The sequence below is a fragment of the Podarcis erhardii genome, assembly GCF_964252035.2.
Source record: "Podarcis erhardii genome assembly, chromosome: 1".
Lineage (NCBI taxonomy): Eukaryota > Metazoa > Chordata > Lepidosauria > Squamata > Lacertidae > Podarcis > Podarcis erhardii.
Window position 1 is genome coordinate 3,140,370 of NC_138497.1, and position 21,714 is coordinate 3,162,083.

At 46.9% G+C, this 21,714-nt stretch overlaps 1 protein-coding gene across 1 annotated transcript; it reads right to left on the reverse strand.

Annotated features, from left to right (window-relative positions):
* Nucleotides 1–635: 635 nt before the first annotated feature.
* LOC309349994 (hemojuvelin-like) lies at nt 636–10,120 on the reverse strand. Its single transcript, XM_081876516.1, has 4 exons — nt 10,105–10,120; nt 9,072–9,238; nt 6,200–6,702; nt 636–3,183 (listed from the first exon to the last, which is right to left on the reverse strand). The coding sequence occupies exons 2-4, from the start codon at nt 9,163–9,165 to the stop codon at nt 2,566–2,568; spliced, it is 1,215 nt and encodes a 404-aa protein (XP_081732642.1). The 5' UTR covers nt 9,166–9,238; nt 10,105–10,120; the 3' UTR covers nt 636–2,565.
* Between the last annotated feature and the right edge of the window lie 11,594 nt (nt 10,121–21,714).

The window sequence follows — 21,714 nt, forward strand, 5'->3', positions numbered from 1 at the left end:
GGTCATGACTGCAGGAGTTGGTGGGAGGGAGTTCCGCAGTTTAACAATGTGTTGTGTGAAGAAGTTCATTCATTTCCCAGTCCCAAATCCTCCATCATTCAGCTTCATTGGACACCCACAAGTTCTGGTGTCACTATTTTATTTTATTTTATTTTATTTTATTTTATTTTATTTTATTTTATTTTATTTTATTTTATTTTATTTTATTTTATTTTATTTTATTTTTATTTATTTTATTTTATTTTATTTTATTTTATTTTATTTTATTTTATTTTATTTTATTTTATTTATTTATTATTTATTTGTATCCCGCCCTACACCCACAGGTCTCAGGGCAGTTCACAAGATAAAATCACAATATAAAAATGCAAAATACATAATCAAAAGAAAAAGGAAAACAAGAGGAGAGAGAAAACTTTCCCCTCTCTCTCCCCTTCCTCCACGCTGTTCTTTCCCCAAAATTGTGGCCCAGTCATTTTATGAGATAGTAATGGCAGAACTGTAGAAATTATTTTGTTTTTAGAGTCTGTATCTTTTGTGCTTTATCTCATTTTATCTTACTTTGATGGCTCCTGGCTGTGAAGCAGTTTATGAATCTGTAAAATAAATAATAAAGCACGAGGAGAGACGAGGCCTTCAGAATTAAATTATTTTAATGTCAAACCCTTTGCAGAACAATACTGATCAGCAGGCGTGGAGTTCAGAAGCTGAAACTGATGGGAACCGAGTCCGGTTTCTGAGGCAGAGACATGGAGGGGGAGAACAGGGTTTTGGTTCATCACAGACCCTCCTCCATTTCCCATCGCTCTCAGTTTTCCATTCTGGTGCTGAGAAATGTAGGATTCGCCCCTTTCAGTGCCTGGAAAGGTACTACAGCTTGAAGCTGTAGCAGCCTTTTTCCAGCCTCCAGAAGTTTATGCCCCATTCACACCATCCATCCAAAGCATCATAACACGACTGTCCCCAAATAATCCTGGGAGCTGTAGTTTGCTAAGCGTGCTGGGAATGGTTAGGCAACCCCCTAGCCCCCTCCCAGTGCTACAATTCCCAGAATAACCGATGGAGAGAGAGATTGGTGGTTAAACAACTCGGGGAATTGTAGCTCTGCAAGGGGAACAGGAAGGTCCCCAAACTCTTCTCAGCAATCTTAACAAACTACACCTCCCACGATTCTCTGCTTGGCTACTTGAAGTGATATCATGGGGCTTTAAATGGGTGGTTTAAATGGGGTCTTAGGCAGCAGTGAAAAGCAGTTACTGGAAAAACCAGTTACTAAAGCACTGTTCCACAGCAAGCGTTCCATGTGGCTCACACAAGCAGCCTCCATGGGAAAGGGATGACCACTAAGCGATACAACTATCAAACGAAACGTCGTCAACTTTAATATATTAAATATGTGAACTTTTTCATTGACATTCTTTAAGTCAACCACAAGATTCTCCCAGCTCTCTTAAGAAGTGCTGTCTCTCCAGCCTTAACAGAACCATTCCAGCGCATCATTTAAACCTCACGCTCCAGATCCCGAATCATGAAAAGTGGCAGAAAACAGATTTGCCTGAAAACAAACGGACAGACTTTGGGAGAACAGCAGGGTTCGTTTGGGACTTGATGAGTTGAGGGTCCACGCCTTCCAAGTTATGGCATCGTAGTATCCCTTCCAGGGAATATCTCTTGCCCTCCAGATCCTGTTGGACCAACATCCCATTGACCACAAGCGCCCCACCCCTGCCTTCAATATTTGAGGAGTTTCTGGTTCCATGTTTGGTTAGGAATGACTCCTGGCAGATACTCAGGCCCAGAGTAGTTTACCCAAAACACTGGCACGGGGAGGGGGGCTTAAAGTGACCAGCATTTTTGTGAGAGAGATTTGCATAGCAAGCTATGAATCACCAGTTTTCAGAAGGAATTAAATAACACATAATTGTTTTTTGGGAGGAAGTGTTTCCAAGGAATGACAACTTACAGTGTTGGGTAGATTGCCATGGTTTCTAAGGTTACCTGAGTATGCCCAGCGCTTGTGGCTTTGTTTCTCCCAACCCATCCTCTCCCTTAAAAAAAAAAAAAAGGTACATTCTCCGAGAGTCCAACTTTCATTGTTTCAGCCCAGTTCCTGAAACTTATCAGTTGCTACCCTACACTTGCTTGCCTTCAGCCTCGGAGTCGTCAGCGTTTCAACCAGTGATGTGCCAACATGTTGTTTCCAGGGGAGCAGAGCTCATGATCGCCATTTTTACTGGGATACATGGGAACCGAAGTTTCCCATGCATCCTGTGCCAATTTTTTATAATTCCGGGATCCATGGGAAACTAGAATTTCCATGGATCCCAGTGGCAACGGATGCTCCAAAGGATGCCACAAAGCACCCAGGCCTTAAGGAGGTGGTCGGCAAGACACAAAGAGGGTAGCAAGGAGTAGCGGGAGAGCTTTCCCAGGGGCACCAACGTTCCAACATGAGCTGGGGGAGCCCATTCCTCAATTCTTCTAAGGCCCTGGCTTTGCTTGCTGAGGCCTTTATGAGAAGCCAGCCCCATCTGCTGATCCCTTGGCATTACAGAATATAAATAGTCACCAATAAAAGTGTATGTGACAGACTAAAATGACAGACGTGAAAATGAGGAGAGGCGAGCTGCAGGGGCACATAGCCCTGTCGGTATGGAAGATGTGGAGTTTCTTGACATCCGGGTGGTACGATTCGCCGTCTTCCAGCGCCCCGTGGGCAGCCAGAATGAAGCTGGCATCCCCCGAAGTCACCACGTCAAAGACACAAGCCTGGAAGTAGACATCTTCGATGGGCAGCTTCTCCTTGCACAGCAGACGGGCCTTCTCGAGGGCACCGCTGCCATCGCCCTTGCTTCGAGAGATGCGCTGGCTGGGCGGGCAACCTCCCACGCAGAGCTGCAAATCTTGCTCGTCCGTGAAGGAGAGAGCCACCTCCTCAGCCGCCCGGATGGAGAAGGACAGCTGCCTGCCCGCCTGGCGCACGGCAATTGTGGTGCCAACGTGCGCTGCTCGGATCTCCACATGCCGCCCGGGCGTGCGCTCGTAGATGACCAGGCTGCTCCCCCCGGGCCTCGCTCCACCATTCACGGAACCATCCACAAAAGACAATGGCAGGTTGTCTATTTCCGCTTGGTAGACCTTCTCATCAATGCACTCCTTCATGTTCTTAAAAATGACGGTGAGCTGAAAAGAACAGAGATCTTAAAAGCTTAAAGGTAAAGGTAAAAGGACCTAACCCTCTCTCTCTCTGCTGCTAAGGAACAGTCTCTGCTGGGTATCTTTAAAGTGCTACAGAAATTACGGGGGGGGGGGACATATTTAAAGTTGTTAAATGTTACAAATATTATGCCTGAATGTATCTTTCAACTTGACAGCTCAGGGAAGTTACCTAGCTTTAAAAATAATATAAAATCTACTCCTTTTCCAGTTTCCTCCATTCCAAAGCTATTTCCCCCTTGAAAAAGGACTCCCAGAAGTGCCCAGAGGTGACAACTGCTGAGCTGATTGTTGGCCAAGGAAAGCCTAATCCCATCACCAGACTTGCCAAGGGATCCAGAAATGCAAAGGAAGTTCTATTGTACTTTGGGTGGTGGGATTTCAGAGGTGTTTGCTTATGCTAATCTTATACCTGGGTCTTGCCCTGCCATGTCTGCTTATGCTAATCTTGTACCAAGGACTTGTCTGGACATGTTTGCCAAGGTTAAACTAGTGTAACCCCTGTCTAAAGATAGGTAGCCGTGTTGGTCTGCCATGGTCAAAACAAAATAAAAAAATTCCTTCCAGTAGCACCTTAAAGACCAACTGAGTTAGTTCTAGGTGCATGCACACGAAAGCTCATACCTAGAACTAACTCAGTTGGTCTTTAAGGTGCTACTGGAAGGAATTTTTTTATTTTGTTTTGACCCTGTCTAAAGGTAATGGGTAAAGGGACCCCTGACCATTAGGTCCAGTCGTGGCCGACTCTGGGGTTGCGGCGCTCATCTTGCTCTATAGGCCGAGGGAGCCGGCATACAGCTTCCGAGTCATGTGGCCAGCATGACTAAGCCACTTCTGGCGAACCAGAGCAGTGCACGGAAACGCCATTTACCTTCCCGCCGGAGTGGTACCTATTTATCTACTTGTACTTTCACGTGCTTTCGAACTGCTAGATTGGCAGGAGCAGGGACCGAGCAACGGGAGCTCACCCCATCAAGGGGATTCGAACTGCTGACCTTCTGATCGGCAAGCCGTAGGCTCTGTGGTTTAGCCCACAGTGCCACCTGCGTTTAAAAGATTAAAGCGCAGCAAAAGGGAAACCCCAGGCATCTGAGGACCCTCGAGACCTGTTTATTCTGAGGAAGGAAGGAAGACTGCTGTCCACCATAAGGAATTGGAGAAGCAAAAGCAGGAAGAAATTGGCTTCTGGGTGCAAACCCATCCTTGCCTCACAGTTGCTCACCACATTTCCAGATCCCTCTGTTATCAGAAGTAGCCCAGATAGTGCCTTGCCTTCTTCAAATTTACTGGCTTGTCTTCAGAGCTTTAACCAGATCTGTGCCCAAATTTTGTTTTGGGGGAAGCAGGGCTTGTAATCAACATCATCATGGGGATCAATGGGAGTTGTGGTTTCCAATGGCTCCTGTGCCAACTGTTTGACCTGGGAAGCATGGGAAATCACACTTCCCAGTGTGCTCCTGCAGGTGGGGAACTTGCTGTCCTCCAGTTGTTGCTGGACCACAGCTACCAACATCCCTGACCACAGGCTATGCTGGCTGTTGGGGTGGTTGGGACATGGTGTTCAGCAACAGCTGTAGGGCCGCTGGTTAGCCACTCCCGCTACAGGTTATTTCCAGTCTGATTCAAGCCTGTGAATTAAGGTGGAAGTATGTGGGGCTACATTTGAAGGTGACTCAGAAGCTACAACTATTCCAGAAGGTGGCAGCTAGGCTGGTGACTGGGAGCAGCCACTGGGACCATATAACACCGGTCCTGAAAGACCTACATTGGCTCCCAGGACGTTTAAGAGCACAATTCAAAGTGTTGGTGCTGACCTTCAAAGCCCCAAACCAGGGGAAGGCAACCGAAGGCCCGGGGGCCGGATCCAGCCCAATCACCTTCTCAATCTGGCCCGCGGACGGTCCAGGGATCAGTGTGTTTTTACATGTGTAGAATGTGTGCTTTTATTTAAAATGCATCTCTGGGTTATTTGTGGGGCATAGGAATTCGTTCATTTCCCCCCAGAAATATAGTCCGGCCCACCACATGGTCTGAGGGACGGTGGACCGGCCCACGGCTGAAAAAAGTTGCTGACCCCTGCCCTAAATGGCCTCGGCCCTGTAGGCGCGTCTCCACCCCCATCACTTAGTCTGAACACTGAGGTCCAGCTCTGAAGGCCTTCGGGAGATGTGAGGTTACAGGGAACCAGGGAGAAGGCTTTCTCAGCAGTGATGCCCACCTTGTAGAACGCTTTCCCAACAGATGTCAATAATAATAATAATAATAATAATAATAATAATAATAATAATAATATCCGGTCCATCTACACAATTTTCTGAAGACATCTGAGGGCAGGCCTGTATTGGGAAGTTTTTAATGTCAAGTTTTTTATATTTTCTATTCTATTCTATTCTATTCATACATACCCTACCCATCTGGCCGGGCCTCCCCAGCCATTTTGGGCGGCTCCCAAAAGGAGATTAAAAACACAATAAAATATCAAACGGAAAAAACTTCCCTAAACAGGGCTGCCTTCAGATTCTGTTGGAAGCCACCCAGACATTATTTATTATTATTATTATTATTATTATTATTATTATTATTATTATTATTATTATTATTACAGTGGTACCTCTGGATGCGAACGGGATCCATTCCGGAGCCCCGTTCGCATCCTGAGTAGAATGTAACCTGCAACTGTGCGACTATGCGACTGTGCAGGTTGTGATTCGCCACTTCTGCACATGCGCATGATGTCATTTTGGGTGTCTGTGCATGCGCGTGCAGCGAAACCCGGAAGCAATGTGTTCCGTTACTTCCAGATCGCCGCGGAGCGTAACCTGAAAACGCTCAACCTGAAGCATATTTAACCCAAGGTATGACTGTATTAGGGACCCAACATGCTGCCCTCAATAGATATTGTGGGACTACAGCGCCCTCTTGCACCACCGGCACAAGCCAATCAAAAAGCTGATGAGCAGCTTTTCGAATGATCAGTTGTTACCTTGCTGATGGCAGTAGCATTTGACCCTTTCACGACGAGAGAGCTGGTGGCCTGCACATAGAGGTAGTTGTTGTCCAGGAGCGGCCAGGAACCCTCCACCCGGCAGGTGTGGAACTGGTCCCTGAAGGTGCGCACATGGGGGTCCCCGAAGGCGGCGCAGTGCTGGTATGCGGGGGCCCGCCCGTGCTTGCGGGCAAAGCTCTTCTCGTAGTCGCAGATGTCCAGGGAGGTGAAGCCCTGGTGGTCGGGGGGCGGCTGGGGCGGCTGGGGCAAGGAAGTGGGTCCCTCCCTGGAGCAGTTGTTCTGGATCATGAGGTCTTCGATGCCGTACACAGCAGAGTGGTACGCCAGGTTCCCGCGGCAGGTGCGAGCCGTCCGGCGCGTGCAGCTGGAGTAGGCGCGCAAAGCGTCGCAGCGAGCGGCCGTCGCGTCCGAGTCGTCCAGGTTCTCCGTGGCGGCCAGATACTGGGAGTTGCAGCGCAAGATCTTGCACTGCGAGTCAGCTGCACGATGGGGGGGCAGGAGAGAGAAGAAAATCAGTGCCAAATCATCACAACCTTCTTCGCTCTACCTGCCAACAATCACCTCCCCAGTTTCACTGGGAAATGAAATGAAATGGATGTTTAAAATAAAGTTTGTAAAAAACCAGAAGCTTTTCTCTTGGGATTTAAAGGGACAGAACTACCTAAACTCTATAGAAACTTATTCATGTCGTTGAATTGACATGTATAGTACAGTAGTGCCCCGCAAGACGAACGCCTCGCAAGACGGAAAACCCGCTAGACGAAAGGGTTTTCCGTTTTGGAGGCGCTTCGCAAAACGAATTTCCCTATGGGCTTGCTTCGCAAGACGAAAATGTCTTGCGAGTTCCTGCAGGGTTTTTTTCCTTCCCCCCCCCTTTTTCTAAGCCGCTAAGCCGCTTATCAGCTGATCCGATAAGTCGATAAGCCGCTAAAAGCCGCTAAGCCGCTAATAGCGCTAATCCGCTAAGCCGTCAATGGGCTTGCTTCGCAAGACGAAAAAACCGCTAGACGAAGAGAATTGCGGAACGGATTCTTTTCGTCTTGCGAGGCACCACTGTATGTAATTATAAAAAACCAATAAAGATCATCTTTAAAAAAGAAAAACGAAAAAGAAACTTATTAATGTACGCGACTACAGCAGCAAGAATGTTACTTGTCCAACAACAGAAGGAAGAAGAAGTTCCAGCAAAGGAAGAATGGCTACAAAAACTTGTGGAATACAGTCATACTTCGGGTTACAGACGCTTCGAGTTGTGCGGTTTTGGGTTTCACACCGTGCCAAACCCAGAAGTACTGGAATGGTTACTTCTGGGTTTCAGCGCTTGCAGATGCGCAGAAGCGCTAAATAGCGCTTTGCACATGTGCAGAAGCATCAAATCACGATCCGCGTGTCTGCAGACGCGCGGGTTGCGGGTTGCGAACGCTGCGGGTTGCGAATGTGCCTCCCTCTCGGATCACGTTCGCAACCCAAGCGTCCACTGTATGCAGAAATGGTGAAACTTGACGGAAAAATAAGAAATCAAAGAAAACAAACTTTTTTATAAAAGAATGGAAGTGGTTTATTTTATAAAAGAATGGAAATGGTTTATTGGATATATATAGATAAACTGTAAATGGTTAAAAACATTGGCAGGATTATTGTAACAACCTGCAGTTTCATAGGAGTATATATTTAAAGAAGATGAATATATGAGCAAATTAAGTTAATTTGGATATGCAGAAGATATTAAAAATAAATTTAAGGAACCGCAGAAAGAGGGGGAAGGAAGTGAAGTTTTGGAATGTCAAAGATTGTAAAATCAGTGAAATGCATAAATCTGAAAAGTACAAAAAACAACAATATCTCCTCTCCAGCCACAGGATTGTATTCTACATCTATGAAACATGAAATGATGTGGTAACGTTCTTAAGCATTGAAATACGGCAATGGTTCGGCCTGAAGTTGGGTGGGTGATCTCTGGGCATGCACAGAGTAATATTCTTTCACCATTAAGCAGCTGTAGCCCGCCACCAAACTTCTGGGATTGAGAAGCGGGGAACGGCCTCGGTCCAGTATATCTGAAGGAGCGTCTCCACCCCCATTATTCTGCTCGGACACTGAGGCCATCTGGCGGTTCCCTGCCTGTGAGAAGCCAAGTTACAGGGAACCAAGCAGAGGGCCTTCTCGGTGGTGGCGCCCGCCCTGTGGAATTCCCTCCCACCAGATGTCAAAGAGAAAAATAACTACCAAACTTTTAGAAGACATCTGAAGGCAGCCCTGTTTAGGGAAGCTTTTAATGTTTAATAGGTTATTATATTTTAGTGTTTTGTTGGGAGCCACCCAGAGTGGATGGGGGAACCAAGCCAGATGGGCGGGGTATAAATAATAAATTATTATTATTATTCCAGTTACAGATAGGTAGCCGTGTTGGTCTGCCATGGTCAAAACAAAATAAAAAAATTCCTTCCAGTAGCACCTTAAAGACCAACTGAGTTAGTTCTAGGTATGAGCTTTCGTGTGCATGCACACTTCTTCAGATTCGTATCTGAAGAAGTGTGCATGCACACGAAAGCTCATACCTAGAACTAACTCAGTTGGTCTTTAAGGTGCTACTGGAAGGAATTTTTTTATTTTATTATTATTATGTTCAAGATGGCATTTTTAGGCACACTTACTCAGAGGACCTTGCGCCTGAGTAGACCTGCTTACAACTGAGGATACAAAGGGGCCCTCCCAGGCCAAGCCCCATCCTCCCTCCCTCCCTCCCTCCCTTTCTTTCTTTCTTTCTTTCTTTCTTTCTTTCCTTCTTCCCATGCCCACCAAAGCTGCAACTTTCTCTGACGAATGACCCAAGTGCCAAGCCCCTTACCGTGTCTGCAGAACAGGAGGAGGATGAACACTTTAATGAAGGCGCCAGCATTTGCTGGGCGCGGAGGCCTCTCGCAGCAGGCAGATCCCCACATCCTGATCCATTCACTGACGAGGCACAATGGTCACCCAACCCTCTCCTCACCGTTCTCCTCCCATGGTGGTTCACTGGAAGGAAAGAACAGTCAAGAGATCCACAGCCCATAAATTGGCAAGGTCCCATCCTGCGTGTACTCTGTGCTCTCCTGCACGCATGGTCCAGATCCCACTGACTCTTTTCCCTTTAAACAATAACCCAAAAAACCAAGTCACGTGCCTTCACGGTGAATGTTGCTTCCCCCCACCTCACAAAGTTCTGTGACAATAGTCTTGGAAACTAAGAGCTCCGATCCCCCAAGAACGTACAGGAAGAGCCTTATGGATCGCGCCGACGGTCCATCACGCAGCATCCTTTTCTCCCATATCTGGGAGTAGGTTCACTGGGGCTTCCTTCAGGTTTGGACCATGCTGTAAATCTCGTCCAGTCAGGCCTCTATGAAGGCAGGGCTTACCTGGGAAGTATCTTTGCTGGACTGTTTCCCAGAAAAGCACTGGGGGGAAATTGAGACCTTTGCTTCACAGGACAGCAGAAGACCCCCTTCAGTTCACTGGAGGTTTTCATACAGAGGTTTGGTGTCCACCTGTCAGGGATACTTTGCCTGCAATTCCTGCATTGCAGGGGGTTGGACCGGATATCCCTCAGGGTCCCTTGCAGCACTACGATTCATAATCCTATGGGCCCTCTCTGGTGACCCAAAGCACGGTTCCAAACCTTCTGAAGTGGGGGGTTCCCTTTGGAAGACCACCATCAGCCCCTGTCACACCTCTAACATCCATCAGAGAAGAGGGCGGACCAGCCAGGTGACCGGTGACCCAATTCAGGCTGGCCAACTCCCATCACCGCTGCAATAACACTTGTCCCCTCCATTTTCCATCTCATTTCAGAGATTTCATTTCTGTCCTCCTTTGGCTTCCTTGCCCCAGGGTGGACCAACCATCAGCAAGAAAGATCTTCCTCTCTTGGCTTTCACCTCTCTGGAAGACCTTTCCCTCTCTTCTCAGGCTCCGTCGCTGACTTTGTGGTAAGCTGCTGCGCATGTCCCCATCCTGCCGGGACACGCATATCGGTGTGACCTTTTGCAAAAGTCGGCAAACAACGGCACACAAACTTTGTCCCTGCTTCCGAACCTGCAGTGGGAGCTAATGATCAACCACTCGATCGCCCAAGGCACCCTCTGCACCACCCGGCCTGGGAGCCAAAGACAGTCGATGATAAGATAAAGGCTTTGGCCGGCAAGTTAGGCATGGCCGCTTCCAGATCGAGGGAGCTTGACCACAGTCCCCCATGCATTCATAAGGTTGGATTACTGCAATGCGCTCTGCATGGGGCAACCCTGGAGGCTGTAGCCAGGGGGCATTGCGTGGCAGGAAGGTTGCCTGTGGGCACAAACTACTGCCAGCATAAAACAGCTTGCTTTCAGGATTCGCACACACTGCCCGTCTACTACCAGGCCAACACTCTTACCGCCGTGCCGGGCCATAATATAATTTTGATTTTCATTGGGAGCATTGTTGAAGGGAAGTGTTAATAATAACACTCCCTTTCCCCACCAACAAGTCCTGGATGCAATTTCCCTTGCTCTTCAATGGCAGGGGAACGGATGCAAATGTGACTCTAAGTGGGCATAGCCCAGGGGGGGCAGCTGCCCCCTCCAAATCGAGAAATTAAGTAAAAATACTTAACAAGAAGCAGACATGGAAGGAAGATTTAGGCAATTTCTCTGAGCACTGGGGCTCAAAAGAAAGCAACTGTTGTTGAGACGTTTCATTCCGAATCTGCTAGACAGAGCCGGACAGAGGGTGTCTTGGCCCCCTCCCCCCAAAAAAAATAACTCCTGTCTATGTGCATGGAGGGGTTAAAATGACAGGGATGATTCCTAGAGAGGCATGGCAGGGTATAAAGGATAGAGCTGGCATCACCGGCATGGTTTCTCTGTGGGCACCAACACCTACCTTCTTGGGTACCCATGTGGTTTTCTCCCCCACTGAAAAAAAATTGCAGTGTCTGCTTGTGTGTGGTTGCTTGTGGTTTTTCCTCTTTTCTGCCAGTCTGTCCACAGGCCCATAGAGACATAAGTCTTCTTCTTCTTTGGCAATCCTGCGTAGCCGAGTAAGATTGTCTTCCATAAACACGGTTTTAGCAATGAGTCCGTAAGTGACTGTGGAGGCCAATTCTGGATCCACACGTCCTTCCACAGTGGGGACATTGGTTTCTGGGCGGGAGTTGATCACGGTGTGGATTTGCCAAGCGTGCCTTCCTCTTAGCACATTTCTCCCTTGTGTTCTGAGTTTGAGTGTCTTCAAAGCCCATGACCCCTTTGGTAAAGGCTGTTCTCCAACTGGAGCGCTCGCAGGCCAGTGTTTCCCAATTGTCGGTGTTTCTACTACATTTTTTAAGATTTGCCTTGAGACAGTCTGTAAACCTCTTTTGTTGACCACCAGCATTATGCTTTCCATTTTAAAGTTTGGAATAGAGTAGTTGCTTTGGAAGACGATCATCAGGCATCCAAACCACATGACCAGTGCAAAGAAGTTGATGTTGAAGAAGCCCTTAGCCTTATCCTCCATTAGATGGTTCCATCAGTCAATGGAGTTACATCCAGGATTTACAGTGGTGCCTCGCAAGAAGAAATTAATCCGTTCCGCGAGTCTCTTCGTCTTGCGGTTTTTTCGTCTTGCGAAGCATGGCTATTAGCGGCTTAGCGGCTATTAGCAGCTTAGCAGCTATTACCGGCTTAGCGGCTTAGCAGCTTCAAGAAAAAGGAAACAAACTCGCAAGAACTCACAAGACATTTCGTCTTGCGAAGCAAGCCCATAGGGAAATTCGTCTTGCGGAACGACTCAAAAAATGGAAAACTCTTTCGTCTTGCGCGTTTTTCGTCCTGCGAGATACCACTGTATTTTTTTTATAAGCCAAAGATACGTTTTATAAGCCCATAAAATGCCTTTCTTTTCAAGGCTGCTAGCCTAAACATTTGCAAGGGTTCCTTATTCACTTCTAGGCACCGATCAAGAAGGTGGTTTTTAACTTTAGTACCGAAGAGGAATACTGCTGATTGCAGTATTTGCACATATATACAACCTGATCACAAGATGTAATTAACGCCCCAAGGAGATCTTGCTTCTCCCATAGTTACAGCCTTGGACTCAGGCAGAAATCAGCACAACAAGACCAATCCAACAAAGTTGATGTTGAAAAATCAGATGTAAGTAGAGCCCTCTGGATCAGGCCAAAGGGGGCCCATCTCATCCAGCAACCTGTCCTCACAGTGGCTAACCAGATACCCATTATCGTATACCTGCAAGCAGGATTCAAGCACAAGAGAAACTCACTCCTCCTCCTTGCTGCCTTCAATGGAAGAGGCAGAGCATAGCCATCCTGGCTAGTCACCATCAGTTGCCCTCTCCTCCTCTATGAGTCTGCCTAATCCTCTTTTCAAGCCATCCAGGTTAGTGGCCATCCTTGCCTCTTGTGGGAGGGAGTTCCGCAGTTTAATCATATATTATGCAAAGAAGGTACTTTTAAATCTATCTTGAATTACCCAACATTCAGCTTCGTTAGACGTCTATGAGCTCTCGAGGGAGAAAAACTTTTCTCTCTCACTTTCTCCACGCCATGCATAATTTTACAAATTTCTATCATGCTTACATTAAAAAATAATAATAAGAAATACTGGCAAGTGTCCCGGGAAATCTAATCAGCCGGAATATCAAAACAACGAGCCACCTACAGCTGGGGAAATTGTACAGCTCTTCCACTGAGTTTTTTAAAGTCAGATTTTCTGATTTCTGAAATAAAAGTCGAGGAAAACATGGTTGCGAGAGGTCTCGTTCACAGGTGCAACCTTTTTTATTGTGGCTGTTCTTCCACAGTAAATGACATAGGAAGCTGCCTTATATTGCCTACACAGGTCGGCAGCATCTCTCCCAAATCTGAAGCAGGCGTCTCTTGAATCTGGGACCTTGTGCTTGCTAGACAGATGATCTGCCACTGAGCATGTATAAGCCGCATGGTGTAGATCAGCTGTTCCGGCAATCGCCGGAGGTGAATCAACTGCATGCCGAGGTCAGGAGAAGAGGCAACAGCCCAGAGGTCACTGGCCCTGCTCATTTTCTGGCCCCTGGTGAGCTTTTCTGCCTGAAACCAGCCTCGAAAGCAACAAGCATCTCCGATTTCAAAGCAAGGGGCTGACTGGACCTTCAGCTAGACACACACACCCCTGCAAGGTGGAACAGAAGGCAGGAGAGAAGGGAATCGGAGCAGGGAAATAGGCAGAAGGTGGCGTTGGGAGCAGGAAGACAGCCAAACAGGAAAGGGCTTCTTACGCAGTCTCCCCCCATTGCCATTCTTCCACTACAAATCACAGCCACCTGTGACTGGATTGAGGATGTTTAGAGACAGCTTTAAACTACCTAGTCTTTGTGGCTCCTTTCCAGCTCTAAATCGGCCTCTGCAAACAAGGCTTCAAAAGTTACTAGTCCACACTGTTTTTGAGCAGCTCCCTGCCCCAAATATGCAAGACCAAAGAAAGTAAGCGGTTAACACCATGAAAGCTATTCTCAGCTACAGTAATTGTAAAGAGGAGAGACTCCACCTTCAGAAATTATGGAGAGCAGCAGGGGAGCTTCAGTCTGGAGGAGAAGAGGGGCTTGAATTTAATAAACAAAGCAAGCAAAAAAGAAAAACCCCACTGAGGCACTCTCTCTCCTTCAAAAGGCTTGCTTGAGCACACTCTAAAAGCTCTCGAATCCCAAACCCACAAGGTACAGCGGTACCTTGGTTCTCAAACTTAATCCGTTCCGGAAATCCGTTCCAAAACCAAAGCGTTCCAAAACCAAGGTGCGCTCTCCCATGCAAAATAGATTAATCCATTCCAGACTTTTAAAAACAACCTCTAAAACAGCAATTTAACATGAATTTTACTATCTAATGAGACCATGGGTCCATAAAACGAAAGCAATAAACAATGTACTGCAGTCACACAATCAATCAAACAGTAGCTGAACTGAGTTCCACACAGTCACCAAAAAAAGAGCCGCAGAAACGCAAAATAAATAGCAAAAACAGACAGACCGCAGTGTAACACTCAAAACGGAAGTGTGGCACTCAAATTGGAAGCATAACACTCAAAATAGAGCAGATTCGGCTTCTGAAGAAAGTTCACAAACCGAAACACTTCCGGTTTTGCAGTGTTTGGGTTCCAAGTTGTTTGAGTACCAAGGCGTTTGAGAACCAAGGGACCACTGTAAACCATACCTAACCCATCCCACCAGACAAGACCAGCTACCTGGTCCAAGTCCCTTCCCTTCCAGCCAAATACTTGAAGGAGATGGGGAGATTTGCTGAAGGCAAAGAGAAGGAACAGCCAACACCAAACTTTTAACTAGCCTGTAGGCCCCAGGAAGCTCACAGCCCCCTGGCCCATCTTTCCAAAAGCTTCAGATTTACCATAAATTCTGCTGGAAGCGCTTTTCTAAAGTGCAAAGAGGAGCCGCGCTTTAGAGCAGCATCTCGCAGGCAGCAAGGAAGAAAAGGAAGGCCAGAATAATATGCTCCAGGCAACTGCACCTCACGAATCACCGCTTCTGGAGGGCCAGAAGTGAAAATGAAACTGGGTGCCTCTCCTGCAGAGACTTAGACCTTTCAGCCGCGCAGACTTCTCATCGTTGGCCCCACCCTTCCTTAAAGCCAAAGATGCTGCTATAATAATTTTAGGGTGCACACACAAAGCAGACAGGGAGACACGCTCCACAGAAAAGCAATCCTGCACCCTTCAAAATTTAGGAAATAGTCCCTGAGAAAATTACACTTTAATTTAGCACACAGAACGATCCCCAAAGCCATCCAGGCTCTCCTAATGACTCCAAATATTTCCTCTGGAGAAGGAAAGATATTGGAGAAACCTTTCCCAATAGTTCTCTAGGGTGGGCCTGTGACCTGAATTCCAGAACTGAAGTATTTACCATCTCAAAGAAAGGGCCAGACAGCCCAAGTAATGCAATCAGTGGCCATTATTTATCAGGTAACTTATCAGACAGGAGACAAGACACTCACTCTCAAATTTCTGTTGGAGACCACGTCTTTCTGGGATGGATGGATGATGCTTTTTTGGGTGGTCTTTGGATAAGGGGTTGGGAAATGTCTAGTCTTTAAAAGTTCTTGCACACCTTTGTTCTGGGTCCTCAGCCCCTTGCAAGGGGGAGTGGGGACTCTGTTGCAACAGAAAAATAAAGATTTGCCTTGCTTCGGCTGGTTCCTGCCTCCACCCATTCTTCTGTGACCAGTAATTGACTTAGGGGACACAGAGTCCGTTGACGGGGAGTTGGGCTGGAAAAGCCAACCCCAATTTTTAAATATAACAACACAAAGCAGCATTATATCTAACAAAAAAAGTACCTCTGAGCATATGAAGAGTTTCTTTCAGCACTCCACGGAGACCTGAAGTCTATCCCTGTGCACTTAGAACAGAGCAGCAATACTTCCTACAGCAACGACAACTGAACCGTCCAGGGGTCCTTTACCTTTACCTTTTACCTATTTGCTCAAAAGTCCATAATGCTAAAAAGAAAGGAAAATCCATGTGTCCATTAACCCTGAACCCCAAAATAAATGTTGGGGTATCCCATTTCATATATCACCATGGCTGAGGAACTCTTCACTTCTGCCAGCCTAGCAGTTCGAAAGCACACCAGTGCAAGTAGATAAATAGGTACCACTGCGACGGGAAGGTAAATGGCGTTTCCATGCACTCTGCTTTCCGTCTTGGTGTCCAGTTGGGACAGAAATGGTTTAGTCCTGCTGGCCGCATGACCTGGAAAGTTGTCTGTGGACAAACACCGGCTCCCTCGGCCTGAAGCAAGATGAGTGCCGCAACCCCATAGTCGCCTTGGGTCCCCATAGGTCCCATAGACTGGCCCTAACCGCCCAGGGGTCTTTTACCTTTTTATTTTTTACCTTACTCGTTTGAAATCATCATGCTTGCGAAGCGCTCATAAATTCAAGATGGCATATTAACAATCATAAAAATAAGAGGAAAGGACTTCTTCCGGAACAGGAACTGGCTGAAGAAGCAGGAAGCAGAGGGTAGGAATAAATGGTAAAGGTAAATGTACCCCTGACGGTTAGGTCCAGTCGCAGACGACTCTAGGGTTGCAGAGCTCATCTTGCTCTATAGGCAGAGGGAGCCAGTTTTTGTCCACAGACAGCTTCCGGGTCACGTGGCCAGCATGACTAAGCCGCTTCTGGCAAACCAGAGCAGCGCACGGAAACGCCGTTTACCTTCCCGCCAGAGCAGTACCTATTTATCTACTTGCACTTCGTGCTTTTGAACTGCTAAGTGGGCAGGAGCAGGGACCGAAGAATGGGAGCTCACCCCATCGCGGGGATTCAAACCACCAACCTTCTGATCGGCAAGCCCTAGGCTTTGTAGTTTAGACCACAGCACCACCCGTGTCCCTAGGAATAAATGGACATTTCTCCAAATGGAGAGCTATAGAAAGTGGAGTTCCCCCACAGATCAGTAGTGGGAGTTGTGCTTTTTCTTTCTTGCTCATGAGCAATCTAGAATTAGCAGGGAGCGGTTCGGTAGCCAATATTCTGAACGCCAGTTGCTGGAAACTGCAAGAGCAGAGAGTTGCTCCTGTATTCGAATCCTGCTTGCTAGCTTCCCCAAGTATCTGGTTGGCCACTGTGAGAACAGGATGCTGGACTAGATGGGCCATTGGCCTGATCCAGCAGGCTGTTCTGGCAGGTAGATTTAGCTGAGAGACAGTGACTGGTCCAAAGTCACCCACTGAACTTTATGGCTGCGGTAGGATTTGAACCCTGGTCTCTCCCAGGGGCTAGTCCCACAGTCTCACCACTGTGCCCCACCAGATCTCAAGCACATTCTGTCAGAGCCATCGCCAGCTCTGCTGTCCTCTCAAGGGCGGGCAGGGGGAAATAAAGGGAGAGACGGAGAGACAGGAAGGTGGAGGGTGAAGCCCCAAGGCCTTTGTCCTCATCTCTGCCATCCTGTTTTGTGGCACCCGGATTCAGACAGCAATGAAACCCACTGGGTGAGCTTGGCCTGTTTGCTATCTCTGAGAGGTTACGGGGAAGACAAGCCCCGGGGAGGTGGTGAACCCGTAAGGAGCGTGGCAAGCATGGTGGGATTGTAAAATCGTCAAGAAATATTGGGGAATGATTTATAATGAAACAAAGAACTGGCTGACTGACCGAACCCAAAGGGTGCTCATCAATGGTTCCTCTTCATCCTGGAGAAGAGTGACTAGTGGGGTGCCACAGGGTTCTGTCTTGGGCCCGGTCTTATTCAACATCTTTATCAACGACTTGGATGATGGACTCAAGGGCATCCTGATCAAATTTGCAGATGACACCAAACTGGGAGGGGTGGCTAACACCCCAGAGGACAGGATCACACTTCAAAACGACCTTGACAGATTAGAGAACTGAGCCAAAACAAACAAGATGAATTTTAACAGGGAGAAATGTAAAGTATTGCACTTTCAAAAAAAATGAGAGGCACAAATACAAGATGGGTGACACCTGGCTTGAGAGCAGTACATGTGAAAAGGATCTAGGAGTCTTGGTTGACCACAAACTTGACATGAGCCAACAGTGTGACGCGGCAGCTAAAAAAGCCAATGCAATTCTGGGCTGCATCAATAGGAGTATAGCATCTAGATCAAGGGAAGTAATAGTGCCACTGTATTCTGCTCTGGTCAGACCTCACCTTGGACTCGATGGCCCTTGTGGTCTCTTCCAACTCTATGATTCTATGATTCTATGATTCTATGACAAGATGTTTAAAATAATTTTTGTTAAAAAAACCTGGAAGCTTTCCTACTAGGTATTACAGGAGTGGATATACCAGGATTAGGGACACGGGTGGCGCTGTGGGTTAAACCACAGAGCCTAGGACTTGCCGATAAGAAGGTCATAGAATCATAGAATCATAGAGTTGGAAGAGACCACAAGGGCCATCGAGTCCAACCCCCTGCGAAGCAGGAAACACCATCAGAGCACTCCTGACATATGGTTGTCAAGCCTCTGCTTAAAGACCTCCAAAGAAGGAGACTCCACCACACTCCTTGGCAGCAAATTCCACTGTCAAACAGCTTTTACTGTCAGGAAGTTCTTCCTAATGTTTAGGTGGAATCTTTTTTCTTGTAGTTTGTCTTGTAGTTTTTTCTTGTAGTTTGAATCTCCTTAGTTATTCTGGGCTGTGTTTCCTCTGCTGAATCATTTGCTCCAAATTCTTCAGGTCGGGCATTGTTTTCTTTATTGGAGAAGACTGAGGCAAAGAAGGCATTGAGGAGTTCAGCCCTTTCTGTATCCCCTGTTTGCATTTCACCATCTTCTCCTCTGAGTGACCCCACTGTTTCTTTGTTCTTCCTTTTGCTACAAACATACCCATAAAAGCCTTTTTTGTTGCTTTTAACCTCTCTAGCAAGCCTGAGTTCATTCTGTGCTTTAGCTTTTCTGACTTTGTGTCTACACGTGCTGGCTATTTGTTTGAATTCCTCTTTGGTGGTTTCCCCCCTTTTCCATTTTTTGTACACATCCTTTTTTAATCTTAACTCAGTTAAAAGTTCTTTAGATAGCCACCCCGGCTTCTTTAGGCACCTTCCATGTTTCCGTCTCATTGGTATTGCCTGAAGTTGTGCTTTTACTATCTCTCTCTTAACAAACTCCCAGCCATCATGAACTCCCTTTCCTTTTAATATTACTGTCCATGGGATTTCACCCAGCACTTCCCTAAGTTTTATGAAGTCGGCTTTCCTAAAGTCAAGAAATTGAGTCCTAGTATGCTTGGCTGCTCCTTTCCGCTGTATAGTAAACTTCAGAAGAGCATGATCACTCGCGCCTAATGATCCTTCCACTTCTACACCACTAACCAGGTCATCAACATTGGTTAGGACCAGATCTAAAATGGCTGTTCCTCTTGTTGCTTCTCCCACTTTCTGGACAACGAAGTTGTCTGCAAGGCCAGTGAGGAATCTGTTTGACCTTATGCTCTTGGCTGAGTTTGACATCCAGCAAATATCCGGGTAATTGAAGTCCCCCATTACTACTATCTCCCTTCCTTTTGCATGCTTGGCCATCTGTTCCAGGAATGCATCATCTATGTCCTCCGTTTGGCTTGGGGATCTATAGTAAACTCCCACAATGAGGTCCCTGTTATTCATCTCTCCCTTAATTTTGACCCAAATGCTCTCACTTTGGCTTTGAGGTTCTAAATCTTGGATCTCTTCAGGTCGGTGGTTTGAATCCCCGTGACAGGGTGAGCTCCCATTGCTCGGTCCCTGCTCCTGCCAACCTAGCAGTTCAAAAGCACACCAGTGCAAGTAGATAAATAGGTACCGCTCCAGCGGGCAGGTAAACGGTGTTTCCGTGCGCTGCTCTGGTTCGCCAGAAGCGGCTTAGTCCTGCTGGCCACATGACCCAGAAGCTGTACTCCAGCTCCCTCGGCCAGTAAAATGAGATGAGTGCTGCAACCCCAGAGTCGGCCATGACTGGACCTAATGGTCAGGGGTCCTTTTGCCTTTACCTTTATACCAGGATTACAAAAGGACTTATTCAAGTACGCAAAGACAGCTGCACGAATGCTGTTAGCACAATATTGGAAAGAAGAAAGGGTTCCATCAAAAGAAGATTGGCAAGTTAAACTAACGGAATATGCTAAAATGGCAAAATTGACAATGAAACTAAGAGGAAGAGATGACAATGAATTTAAAGATGTTTGGAAGGCCTTCATTGCATATATATATATAGAAGCAGTGGACATAGGTTAATACACTAGCAGGATTCTAGAACTACTTGTAATGACATTATGAATGGGCAATAAGTAATACCAATGTGTTTTTTTAATTTACAATGGACATGCGGTATCTTGATAAATAATGGAACCAAGGAAGGGACTAGGGGGAAGTCAATTTTATTAGATTTGGTTATGAATTTGTATTGTTGCTATTTTACTTTTGTTCTTTTGGGGAAATTAATAAAATATTATTTAAAAGGAGCATGGCAGGGACACTGTCCTCTTGCCCAACAGCCGACCTTCATTGCCCGGCTATGCAAGACCAGAGAAGGTGTTTCCGCCACTGCAGTTCTGCAAGGGCATGGCAAGCAGTTGGCGCAGCCAGCCACCTGCCCGCTTCATCCCAGCCAAACTGAACGGCAGCAGAGCATGTCAGCGCCCAACAGGGGTGGAGGCACCGGGTAGCTTGCAAAGCTGCCGCGATTGACTTCGGCCTTGGGCCTGATCCAAAGGCTGAGAGGACGGGGAGAGGCGACAGGCAACACTCTCCCAAGGAATTGTGACTCCTGAGCTCATTTAATTTCATTGTACACAGGTTGTACAATGACAATAAAGGTATTATTATTATTATTATCATCATCATCATTATTGCAGGGGGAAAGCAGCTCGTTCACCTCCTCCATGAGCAAAGAGGTTTGTCCAGAAAAGGAAAGGCGTGGTATTTTGCATTGGGCAAATGCGACCTTAAAGACTATGGTTGGGTATGTTCCAAGCACATCCCCCACCCCACCCCCAAAAGCATCATGGGAACTGTAGTTTACCCTTCGCAGAGCTGCAATACCTGAACTAGCCTCTTTTGTTTGACCGCCAGCATTATGGCTTTCATTTTTAAGTTTGGAATAGAGTAGTTGCTTTGGAAGACGATTGAAATATACTCGGAGTCGAGAGTGGATTTCATGCTCTTTATTCAGCTCATAGTGGTGAGGAGGAATGGAAGTTCCCCCAGAATGTTTGCTTTATATACATTATTTACACAATGGGCCCCACGTGATTGGCTAATTCCAGGATTGTCCTGCAGGCCAATCAGGTTGCGGATTCACTTCCACCTGGAGCTGGATTGGGTGGCTCCTGTGGACCAATTAGACTGCTCCATTCTGGATCCTATTGTTCTAGGACCAATCAGACTGCTGCATTCTGGATCCTATTGTTCTAGGACCAATCAGACTGCTACATTCTGGATCCTGTTGTTCTAGGACCAATCAGACTGCTGCAATTTGGATCCTATTCAACTCAGTACATAACAACGATCCGCACAACATGGCCAGTCCAACAAAGCTGATGTCGGAGAATCATTCTCCCAGACCATTCCTCGAGTGATCTGATACGGGGGGGGGGGGGGCATGTCTTCTTCACCTTCTTCTTCGCTACAATATATCCATTTATTTCCAATTGTCAATGTCAAAAGGGACTAAAATCTATAAAATTCATAGAAACTCAACGTGCCAATTTGCTCAATTTCTCTAGGACTCCATGACACCTCCCCTGTCCTCCATAATCCCTCAAGCAAGGTGTCAAGACCCTAATCCTGTCAAATCACTCTGCCAAGCCTTTCCTCCGGGCAATGCCAGTACATGGACCATTGTATTCTCATCACCGGTACTCAGGATGTGCTTATCTGCGCATATCTCCAGCTCTGCATATTCCCCCCTCCCTCCTCCATGTTAATCCTGTGTAACCCAACCTCTTCTTAATGTATTCATTATGTAACTGGGATATATTTTG